The 12,333-nt window shown below is 35.0% G+C and overlaps 1 protein-coding gene and 1 long non-coding RNA gene across 5 annotated transcripts; one reads left to right on the top strand and one right to left on the bottom strand.

The window, feature by feature from the left end:
* Window positions 1-2,061: 2,061 nt before the first annotated feature.
* Window positions 2,062-11,440, top strand: LOC127182362 (uncharacterized). Of its 4 annotated transcripts, XM_051137640.1 has the most exons (6): window positions 2,062-2,150; window positions 8,576-8,625; window positions 9,127-9,426; window positions 9,678-9,923; window positions 10,047-10,112; window positions 10,206-11,440. In XM_051137640.1, coding segments are annotated over exons 1-6 (810 nt in total). In that variant the 5' UTR covers window positions 2,062-2,148; the 3' UTR covers window positions 10,352-11,440. The 4 variants fall into 4 exon arrangements, with proteins under 4 accessions (XP_050993597.1, XP_050993599.1, XP_050993598.1 ...); XM_051137641.1 differs by lacking the exon at window positions 9,127-9,426 and having other exon boundaries at window positions 2,063-2,150; XM_051137639.1 differs by lacking the exon at window positions 2,062-2,150 and having other exon boundaries at window positions 8,393-8,625.
* Window positions 3,101-6,780, bottom strand: LOC127182363 (uncharacterized). Its single transcript, XR_007829888.1, has 2 exons — window positions 5,280-6,780; window positions 3,101-3,847 (listed from the first exon to the last, which is right to left on the bottom strand). It is a non-coding gene; the product is annotated as an uncharacterized LOC127182363 (long non-coding RNA).
* Window positions 11,441-12,333: the final 893 nt, after the last annotated feature.

Raw genomic sequence — 12,333 nt, 5'->3', positions numbered from 1 at the left:
TACAGCCAGTACGTGCACTTACTGGCGCCCCCTCCAGCTGGTGCCGCCCTAGGCGATCACATAGCTCGCATATGCCTAGAAACGGTACTGGGTCTGTGTAAGTGTGTATTAACTCATCTTTATAAGGTTAAGTGTGAACCTCATCTCTTTGAGATTCAATGATCTTTCCCTGTGGCTCTGAACAAGGGCATCTGCTGATTTGTGACCCTGGACAACAAAACCAGTGATAATAGTAAATTTTTTTAAAATTGAGATTTATACATCAGTTGAAAGCTGAATAAATAAGCTTTCCACTGATGTATCGTTTGTTAAGATAATATTTGGCTGAAATACAACTCTTTAAAAATCGGGAATCTGAAAATCGCCTTTAAAGTTGTCCAAATAAAATTTATAGCAATGCATATTACTAATCAAAAAATAAGTTTTGATACATTTACGGTAGGATCTTTACTAAATATACTAATGATTTTTGGCATTAAAAAAAATCAATAATTTTGACCTATACTATGTATTTTTGGCTAATGCTACAAATATACACATGCTACTTAAGACTGCTTTTGTGGTTCAGGGTCATCATATATGGGTTTCACTGGATGTAACCACACCAAACAACAGTAGAAAACAGTGATCACTAAGAGACATCTTGATATCTGAAGTTCAGACTAACAAAGACAGGACTGTGTACAGGAGAGAAAATCATCTTACTATTAGCTCTTCTCTTTTCTATGGCCGATAGTGACAGGGGAAGATTATAGAATTTGTGTTGGCACATTGCATTTTGGTATTTTCCACTGTATACTCATATTTTTGTAAATGTAGGTTACATAAATACAGAGTGACCAGTGTAGTATTATTCACAAACAAGCTACTATAAGAAGCAAGCTCCTTTAAATTCATTTAGATTCTGAATCACTCTGACAAATATTTTAAAGAAGTGATGCACTGAAATTTCAGGAAACAAAAATATTTCCATGAAATAGAAAAAAACAAAACAAAACAAGAACAGAAAAAAAAAAAAAAAAAAAAAAAAAAAAAAAAAAATCACAATTGCCCTCCGGGAACTGTTAAATTCTCCTAGTCTATTACTGGAGTCCAATGCCAAGTCCTCTGTTTTGCTCCACTTCCTTTTCATAAGCACCACTGATATCTTCATGCAGAGCAAGGAGCAGAGCATTACCAAACCATTGTTTTAAACTATCTCTTCAGATCTCCTGCATGCTGCTTGCACTCTGATTGGTCAATTTTGGTGGTGTGGTAAGCTGAGCCAATCAGAAAGATTTTTTTTTCTGACTCATCTGTTTTTCCACATGATCTCCCTTTGTATGCTTATATTCATTGTGCACAAATGAAATATTGGTGTGACAATATATTGTTATACATGTCATCAAAATGTTTCCATTTCATTCCATTAAACAAGTATAATTTTCTCAGCACTGTTAGGCTGGATAGTGTTTCATTATGAATGCTTATAAAAAGAAACTATTTTTCTATTAACTTGTTTTATTGCACTGTCATGCACAATAATGAATTCAAAAGTGGTGTATTGTGTACTTTTTTCATTTAAAAGTACTGCTATATGAACAAAAGTGCAATAATTTGGTTTGCAAACACTTTAAACAAATAAGGTGCTTTTTTTTTTTTTTTTACAGCAGTATTCCTTTTACACGGTAGCAGTTAAAACATTTCTTGTAAATCTCAACTTAAACATTAATGTTATCAAAATAAGTATAAAACCAAAGCTATTTGCCACTGCCAGGGCATAACGTTTTTATATAAAATATTTTATAGTTTGTTATAGAAAAACAAGTTACTGTATGCTCAGAATCCAGAGGCTTGATCATAACAATACAACAGGCACCTTACAAGTCGAGACCTTCCCGCCGGGAATATTTACTTTACAAATTACTGATTATTCAGTGCTTTACAGTACAAAGACTTTGTGGTTTTGTGTCTCTGCTTTATTGTGATTTCCCGTTAGTCACATGACCCGTATCTCAGATCATATCTCTGTTATATAAGAGCTTATGTGTAAAATACTTTCAGTTTTGTTTTGTTTTTTACCTTCTTTGTCACCGTTTGCTAGACTTTTACTAGACTAACTTATGAAGTGTTGATGCCTGATCAAAAGATTCAGTTGGAACTTTTACCATGTAAGTTTTCATGTTTTAAAATGTAAATTCAGCCTGTGTGTTTTTGTTGTTATAGTACAGCTGTATTTCAGTTTTTCTGTTTGTGGAAAACAAAACCTGCTATCGATGCAGAAATCTAGGCCGACATGTTGACGTGAAGCTGCTGTGAAACAAACTTTGTGTAAAGTGTTTTAGAAAACAATATTCTCTGTGTGTGTACTGTACCATACACACACACACACACACACTTGTTGGGTTTACATGTTTTATGGGGACATTCCATAGGCGTAATGGTTTTTATACTGTACAAACCGTATTTTCTATCGCCCTACACCTACCCTACACCTAAACCTAGCCCTCACATGAGACTGTGCACACTTTTACTTTCTCAAAAAAACTCATTCTGCATGATTTATAAGCCTGTTTCCTCATGGGGACCTCACAAATGTCCCCACAAGGTCAAAATTTACTGGTATTCCTATCCTTGTGGGGACATTTGGTCCCCATAACGTGATGAATACCAGGTGCACACACACACACACACACACACTGTAGACAGAAATGAAACAGCCTTTTTCACGGTGCGCGTTCGGAACCCGGAAGCATTGAATAGTTGTGTAAAGTAACTTCTGCTGTAGCCTGTATGAATGGCAATGCCCATTGCACGGGATGGTTGTGATTTATTAATGAATAATTCATCATAGATGTTTCATCAAAACATATTAAACACAGTTTCCGATCATTAATCGAGTATAAAGAAACAAGGAAAAATGTTGTCCTTATTTTCCAACGCACATGATTTAAATGTGAGCGCACAAGCTGTGTATGCACAATACTTCAGAGACAGACTCGAGCATTTTAAGGTCTTTAAGGTGGTATGCTTAGGGTCTAGGCCAACCTGGATTCATGGCTGACAGTAAAACACATCCAAAATGGAGAATATGCTCACAGAAATACACACACAGAAACGAAAAGTTTAAACTAATATATTAATACTGAATAAACATGTTTACACACACAGAGACATACATGCATACACATTTTCTTGTACAGATATTTGAAATAAATGATATGGGCCAACACTTTTACTTGCAAGTATTCTCTTTGTAACAGTTTGTGTCTTTTTCAGATTTCACTGTAATCATAATGTGGCATAATTGTAAAAAACTGATATGTCTGTATGAACAAAATTGTAAGCTTTGCCTAAATGTGATTTTAAATGTTATAACAGTGATTTTATAAGTGTTAATCGATCATCAAACCTATTAAAAGCAGTTGTGTTCAGCTGAATAAGCCCATTAGTGGTCTTCTACTGACATCTAGTGGTTATTATTGCAATTTCATGCAATGTCTCATACAAACACTGAGATTTTAAACATCATAACTATTATAGTGTTATTTTTGCCCAGTCTCTCTTAAATTTTGCATATTTGTTTAGAATGAGATTATTTGTCATTTTTGTCACAGTTTTGAGACGTTGCAAGCTTTCTTTTAAAAATGTTAGGCTTTTGGGTACAGTAGATTTAAAGAACATATTTAAAGAACAGTTGGATTGACAGCAATGGTCTTAGACAAAAAATTGTTGAGAATGAGGAGATCTATCATATGGTATGAAGATCTAGTGTTTGTGTGAAAAAATGAGCATTTTTTAGCAATTCGAGGCCAATTACAATAGAAATGTTGTGTTTTTGAAGCCTTTTTAACTGTTATAGCACCACCTATGATCCGATGCTATGGTTGCTATGGTTTTAGGATGTAGTCCAACCCAAAATATATGGCTAACACTACAGCACATCTATGATGGACAATACAATCACAAACACAGAATATGAAATAGTTAAACTATTATATTAAAGTTCATTAAGCATTATTACACACACACACACACACACACACACACACACACACACACACACACACACACACACACACATTATGTTGCACATAAGAGATTTGTGTATTAAATGGTAGGTGACAAAATGTTTAGTGCAAGTCTTTTTAAGATTTTATATATAATTTTCAGGTTTCACTGTAATCATAATCTTGTATTATTGTCAAATATGATATATGTGTTTAAATGAAGTGTTAAACTTTGACTAAATGTGATTTGAAATGTTATATAGTGATTTAGTCTTTGCATGAATTGAAATGAATGGAAAATCTGTGAATAGCACTGTTCATTTCAATGAGCCATTAGTGGTCTTCTACTGCCATCTAGTGGTTATAGTTGTAATTTCATGACATTTTAAAGAGATGCATAGTTTTTTTTTGAGCTATAACTGTTACATTGCCTTTTTTTTGCCTGATGTCTTTAAAATGCAGGCTTGTTTAGAATCATATGATGATGATTTGACTTAGGTTTGTGAAATTTTCTTTTCTTTTAGGTTTTATAGACTCGGGTACAGTAGATCATGATCTTATTATTAAGTGGCTATCTAAATGGTAGGGATGTGACGAGACCAGTCGGTCGGATTTCGCGAGATCTCGTGACAGTATCCTCCCACAACATTTTGCCATGTTTACATTAGAGCTGCACTATTAATCCTTAAAATATTGAGGTGTCGATTCAAACACCCACGCGATCTTATTCCTAAATGACAATGAGTTATCTATGTCTATTAGGACTGTTTCACATCGCCAGTGTCAGTGGAGCGTGAGAAGCAGGTTTTGTCGCTGCCCATGTTAATGAATCAGAAGGTCGGAGTAAATGTGAACGCAGAAAGAGCAACACAAACAGTCTTTTCAACCACATTATAATCATTATTTCTGTGTTACAGATATTTAAATAATAGAAGTACTGGGATAAAAGTTTATAGTTTGGGTATAAACACTTATTGTCTACAGTAGCGATAAAAACGAAAGTATTTTAACACGTGTATCTATTGTAACGCTTATCCTCTTCCGCCAGGAGGTGGCGACAACTGCCCGTTTAAAAAAAAAATATGTCATTGAATCATTCATTCAGGAGATTTCAATAGTCAAACAAGTCTTAATGAAGTGAGACACTGTCTCCTTTTTTGATTTTTTTTTTTTTTTTTTGTTTAAATGAATATATGTTTTTAAAAGACTTAAGCAATGAACAGTTTGTCATTTGCCATTTACCATACACAGCTTGTGTTTTTGAAGCCTTTTTAACTGTTATAGCGCCACCTATGGTCCGATCTTCACGAAACTTTGCATGCTTGTTAAGAATCATCTGACACATGTTTTCACCAATTTTCGTAAAGTTTTGAGTTTTTGTTTAGTTTTGATAGGCTTTTGGGTATATGTGGCCACGCCCCTTTTGTAAATGACCCCGTTATAGCTAACCAAAGGACAAAATTCAACATTTTTTTGATAATTATTGATCTAGAGAGTCCAGAGAATATTACTGCAGTGGTTTGATCGAGATTAAGCGAAAAACCTAGGACTAGTTCGCAAAAGTAGGTTTTTAACATATTTGTGAATAATTAATGAACGACTTGAATGACAGCAATGGTTCTTGAGGCAAAGTTGTTCATCATGAGGAGATCTATCAAATGATATGAAGATCTAGTGTTTGTGTGAATATACTAGCATTTATTTAGCCATTTGAAGCCATTTACCATACACAGCTTGTGTTTTTGAAGCCTTTTTAACTGTTATAGCGCCACCTATGGTCCGATCTTCACGAAACTTTGCATGCTTGTTAAGAGTCATCTGACACATGTTTTCTCCAACTTTTGTAAAGTTTTGAGTTTTTGTTTAGGTTTTATAGGCTTTTGGGTATATGTGGCCACGCCCCTTTTCTAAATGACCCCGTTATAGCTAACCAAAGGACAAAATTCAACATTTTTTTGATAATTATTGATCTAGAGAGTCTGGAGAACTGTGCTGCAGTGGTTTGATCGAGATTGAGTGAAAAACCTAGGACTAGTTCGCAAAAGTAGGTTTTTCACATATTTGTGAATAATTAATGAACGGTTTGATTGACAGCAATGGTTCTTGAGGCAAAGTTGTTCATCATGAGGAGATCTATCAAATGATATGCATATTGTGTGGATGTGTGAAACACCACGTGATTACAGAGCCATAAAACTCGTTAGCGCCAACTAGTGGCCGATTTCTTTCAAAATTCTTACAGACCTTTAGGGCCATGAGTCGAACATGCCCAGTGAGTTTTGTTCCGATCGGCCTCCGTTAACCTTGTCTAATAGGTGCTCAAACTTCATTGGCCGATGGCGGCCATGTTTTTTGAGATACGCCAATGTCCTCATAGACCCTTATGGCACATTGGACAGAGACACTGCATACCAATTTTCAGGTCGATCGGACCAACGATTGCATAGTTATAGTCATTTTTATGTTTTTTCAGGCTTATAGCGCCACCAAGTGGCAGAGCTGTGCAATTTTTTTTATTTGACCAAAGATTGAGCTTATACACATGTGTACCAAGTTTGGTGAAGATATCTCATTTGGTTCATGAGTTATAGCCATTTTAGTAAAAATGGCCCCCCACCTGACAAACTTTTTGGGGACCTTTTGCAACGATGAGTCGAAATTTCAACTTTTTTTTGATAATTATTGATATTCACTGTCCAGAGAACATTTCTGCACTGGTTTGGTTCCGATCGGGCGAAAAACCTAGGACTAGTTCGCAAAAGTAGGTTTTGAATTTACTTCAAAATGGCGGAAAAACCGGGCCCCGTAGAAAAATCTGATTTTTAGCTTTTTATCGCCTTGACCCAAGGATTCCAAATATAAAATTTTGTGAGTCTATGACAAACGGTCTAGGAGCTATAAGCATTTTTGCATTTTTGATCATTTTTGAAAAAATTCACCTATAGCGCCGCCTATATGGGCCGATTGGGCTGATTCTTGATAGTTCTCCCCAGCGAGGGTGACTACTACCTTGACCAAGTTTCAGCTCTCTAGGCTTACGGTTTGGGCTGCACGATCAGTTTTAGGGAAAAATAATAATAATAATAAAAAAAAAAAATCCTAACAATTAAAATTAAAACCGTGTGTGTGTGTATATTCTCAGAATCTCATGACTGTCACAACACCGACAACACAAACGGTTCGCTTACATGTTTTACGTTCAAATGGAAGATTACCCATATGGTAGGGGATCGTCTAAGGTTAAATAGATTCTTTTAACTGATAATATGCCCGCAGCTGCACGTTACTGGAGAAATACTGGGAATATACATATATTGTTATCATAATAAACACCCGTTGAACTTCAATTTTATTGCTCTTTAATGTGATGTGTTGTTTGTATGCTATTCTTGCATTTTTTTAAATAAAAAGCTGGTCTGTCTCTGAAGTATTGTGCATACGCAGCTTGTGTGCTCCCATTTAAATCATGAAATGTGCGTCGGAATAGCAGGACAAAATTTTTCCTCGTTTCGTCACACCCGATTAATGATCGGAAACTGTGTTTAATGTGTTTTGATGAAACATCTATGATGAATTGTTCTTAATAAATCACAACCATCCCGTGCTATGGGCATTGCCATTCATACAGGCTACAGCGGAAGTTACTTTACACAACTATTCGACGCTTCCGGGTTCCGAACGCGCACCGTGAAAAAGGCCTATTCTTTCTCAAGACACAGAGTTTTGATTTATAAGTGAACAAATTATGTATAAGTGTTTTCACACATGGTCACTGTAGGTCATCAGTAAATAATGTGGCATTAAAATAGCAGTGTTTCCCAATGAAAGAAAAGAGTTGTCAATTTCAAATTATGTGTGTAATGTAGAGAACAATGTTTACACTTTTGCAAACAGTTTGCTTTACAATAGCAAACTGAGTGTAAAGCATGCTTGTAGCTTTGCACATTTGGTCTAAAGATTACGTTGTAGACTTGGTCTAAAGATTATATAAGTGAATGGTTTCACTGAGTGGGCCTCAAGTATCAATTTTAGTGTCTAAACAATTGCCTTATTAGTTTGTCACTGTATGTCTAAAGCATGTTGTTTGTGCTTTGAGTTAGACAGATCATTTTCAGTATCACTTAGGATCATTTATTAAAGCAAAGATTGAGGTTATAATTTGATTTATTCAGAATAAATGAAAGGGGAATGTTAAGTAAGATTTTACCATTCAGGAAAGCATTATATCTCTGAATAAATGTGTTTAAGATTATTAGCCAGTAACTGTAGCTGTTTCCATCCAAAGTCGCAAATTTAACATGCGCGCAAATATCGCATAAAACATTTGTGACTAAAGCATCCAGTGAGTCAAAGAGAACAAAATTGTCATTTCGTAATAAACTAGCACTAAATGGAAGTTGCTGCAGAAGAAGTCACTGTATATAGTAATTTTCATATATAATAACTTACTTGTGCCTCAGAGTGTGCAGAAAGAGCAGAGGTGCTTCCTTGGTGCTTCCATCCAGCATGTTTTTCATGTGATATCCCAAAATGCACATAAAAATAGGTGGATGCAAACACAAACCAGCTCTTTTGTTTTCTCACAGGTTCAGATGGCTCAATCTGTTGCTGCTCTTTTGCCTTTTCAGTTATAGTGGTTAGTATAATATTGGTTTATAAACTGTAACAATGTTTAATCTTCAGTTCCAGGTAGAGTTATTCTAGTCAATTGTTTCTCTGTTGTGTCACTCAGCCAAGAGACTGGAAATGGTGGAAATTCTTCAACGTATTACATTTTCATCTACCACACTGACTTCATTCAGTTCATTCGTTTGTTACCTTTTAAAGGCTAATACATAATACTGTCTTAAAACCTGAATAAGCTAACTAAAGAAACTGAGATGATCATTTAATTGTTTATTTTAAATTATTATATGGAGAAGGTAATCATGGCCTGGATCAACAACCTTTTTTCCTGGCATTTCTTATGTTAAATATTGGAAAAACTCCATTATAAGTTCACAAATATTGAATCGACTGAGTGTGAGCAAGTGACTAAATATTTCATGATGACCTTTATTACTGAGAATAGACAAAAACGTGTATTGTTCAGTTTGTATTGAATTCTATATTGTTTCTATACTGTCGGTTTTTGCAGAAACCACCATAGGAAATATTGTTATACATGTGACAGGACAAAAAGGAGAAGATGCCACCCTGCCATGTGATATTCAAGCCAGACATATTTTTCATCTTATTTTAAACAGCCTGTCACAAAAAATCATTGCTTGTCAGAATGAAGCTTGTAAGAGTGAAAATGTCAGAGTATTTAAAACAGGAGCCTGTGACATCGTCATCAAGGATTTGAGACTGAGTGATGCTGGGACATACATTTTGAAAATCCATTACAATAGTACTGCAGAAGTACAAATCAGGGAGTACCATCTTCAAATTCATGGTAAAGTCAAAACTGATCAAACCATCAGCTTTCCTTTTGTGTTGGTATTTCATGAATTCCTGTAACTATCAGAGACACTGAATGTCACATACCGCCTATTCAGATTAGTTATCTCCAATATGTTTTTTAAAAATATAGTACTATTGTGATTGCTTTTGGTCCCCTTAACCCTAAGTATGTGTTTATGGCCTTGTCTGATTGACACCATCATAACAATGATAAAGGATAAATGTATTTCTGTTTCTCTTCAGATGAAATTTCTGTGAAAACAGGCGAGCAGCTGAAGTTGGATGTTTTGTTGTCCCGTGCTGATAAAGTCGAGACAAACTCTAGCGGAGAGTGGAACGAGGTGTGGAAGAGAGGTCATGGGGTCTGGAGTGATCGAATGACTGACCGTGATGGGAACTTGACCATTAAAGAGTTTACATCCAATGATACAGGAACATACAGGGTTCTGGACTCTAAAGGAGAAATCTTGATCACAGTGACTGTCACAGGTGAGAGAAGATCAGTGGATGTTAGGAATATTATTTATAAAGTGGACAGGTGAGGTTTATATACCGATTTAATCAGCAAATGCTAAATGGTATGTATGACTATTATTTCAATATCATCTACAGAATCTAGTACAGAATCTGACTCAAAGAGTACAGGTGATGACAAACCTAATGACACTGAACAACATAGTAAGTAAAACAGGAGTCATTGTGAACTTTACTAAATATTTAAGCAGTGCACTAAAAAAAAAATTTAAAATGTGTTATTTTTTCACCTTCCAGCTGAAAAGATTGTGATTGGTGTACTGACTGTGTTTGGGGTTCTGGTGGTTCTGGCTCTTGTAATTGTTGCCATAAAGAAAAGCCAGCCTCCGAATGGAGGATTCTTTCCGGTCCGCTGGATAAGAGGGACACCTGAGGGCTCATAATGTTCTCTCCTGAGGTACATCTCTGCCATTGCAGAACATCTAGTGACAACCCTGGTTACTTGAAATTCACCTTCAGAGCCAACCGATCTACACAGGATTCTGTCAATATACTGAATGTCTGCAATGTGTGCAATATAGATATCAGCTGTCAATGTGAAGCTGACATTATCAACATTATCTAAATCCCACTTCAGATGCAGCTTCTGTGCCAAAGATGGATTTTGCTGATTTCATTTAATTTGTAACAGCTTAATTGTGTCTTATTATTCTAACAGAATTGACTGATTAAATATAAGAATTTGTCATAAACGATAATGCATTTATCTAAAAAAGGTGCCCATATAAAGATAAAAATGCCCCTGGAAATGAATGTAAAGGAGAAAATGACATCTTTAAAGCACAGAAGAATATGAAAAGCTTTTTTGTGTGTCAGACAGGCCTAAGAAAAACCAGCACAAAAACTCTCAGCAAAATCTCATCTAATTATTACCAACAACATTTCCAGAAAATATTGAAAGATGTGTATATCAACTGTGAAGAACTTGAAAATATTTAGTATGCTAAAAATGTGTCTACATGTCAAGATGAGGAAGAGTTCCTCCAAACTTGTTGACAGTAATATTTTGTTTGTTTTTAATGATGTATTTTTATATGGAATGTAATGTTGAAGATTTTTTTTTTACTGTTTTTTTTTTTTTTTTTTTTTTTGAGCAGCCTTGTCTTGGGAGTTCAGCAGTTGTAGTTTCTGCTTTGAAGGAATCTTGCAAAAGCAGTATGGCATCTGTGAAATGTTGATTATTTTAAGGCTGAGTAAATATGGTAAAATAGCGCTCAGTCTCAGTATTGTAATCATTCGTGTGAAACACGTCTTCATCATTTCAGTTTGATAAAGCCTACAGTATCTGTTGGTGTCAAACACATTTCATCATGTTTGAGTATTGGGATACTTTTAGGTTTATGGTGTTTTTGTTTTCATTCAGTTATTTTCCATTCATGTTTAATATTGCTTTGCTCAGGGGATAAGAAAATTAATTGTTAATATGGTAATTTAGTAGAGTATATTGTTCCATTCTACTGTTTTTGTATTTAAATGTGTAACATAATAAATAACTTTGCCTGCTTTAAAGCACCTTTCCTTTTATCACTGATGTTATGCAATTTTTCAAAATTGTAGCGTAAGTCTCCTGTTTTACATTACCTTACACAAAAAAAAAAAAAAAAAAAAAAAAAAAAAAAACTACTTCCTCCAGTTTTCAGAAAACCCATTCACAGTAATGCAGTTATGACATGAGAACCACTGATGGCAGATGGACTATTTTGGTGATGACTTTCATACCTTTCTGGGCCTTGACGGGACAGTCGCAAGCCTCCCGGTTTTCATCCAAAATATCTTAAATTGTGTTCCGAAGATGAACAAAGCTTTTATAGGTTTGGACAAAATTTTCATTTTGGGGTAGAGTAACCCTTTAAACATACCTTAATAAATGACTTTGTTTACTTTAGTTTTGTGACTCTTTCCTTCAATCGCTGAAGGTGTTGAAAGACAAAGCGACTGACTTCTTCAAAATTGCAGCGTAAGCTTCCTGTCTCATACTACCTTAGAAAAACATGACTTCCTCCAAAAAAAACAACAGAAAACCTATGCACCACTCTGCAAGTTTAACCATGACACTTTAACATTACATGTGTTAACATGAGACTGATTGATAGAATGATAGAACTGCAGTCCATGTAAAGTTACATACACTCTCATAAACATGATATATTTTGTTATAAATTAGACAGAATTTTCAATTTTGTAATATGGTCAAAATTACTTATATTTATCCATGGACTTGCAAACTGTTTTTAGTTGTTTGTTGTGTATGGAAGATTGGGTTAAGATGAGCCTTGTAGTTTTTAAGTTGTTCTTTTTGCGATAAAAATGTTAAAGGCATTTCATGGCCTTTAGAAATTGTTTTTTCAGATCAAGAAAGGTAGGT

Source organism: Labeo rohita, chromosome 19, assembly GCF_022985175.1.
Source record: "Labeo rohita strain BAU-BD-2019 chromosome 19, IGBB_LRoh.1.0, whole genome shotgun sequence".
In the NCBI taxonomy this organism is placed as follows: domain Eukaryota; kingdom Metazoa; phylum Chordata; class Actinopteri; order Cypriniformes; family Cyprinidae; genus Labeo; species Labeo rohita.
Note: the sequence above shows the minus strand (reverse complement) of the source record. Positions and strands in the feature narration are given on the sequence as shown.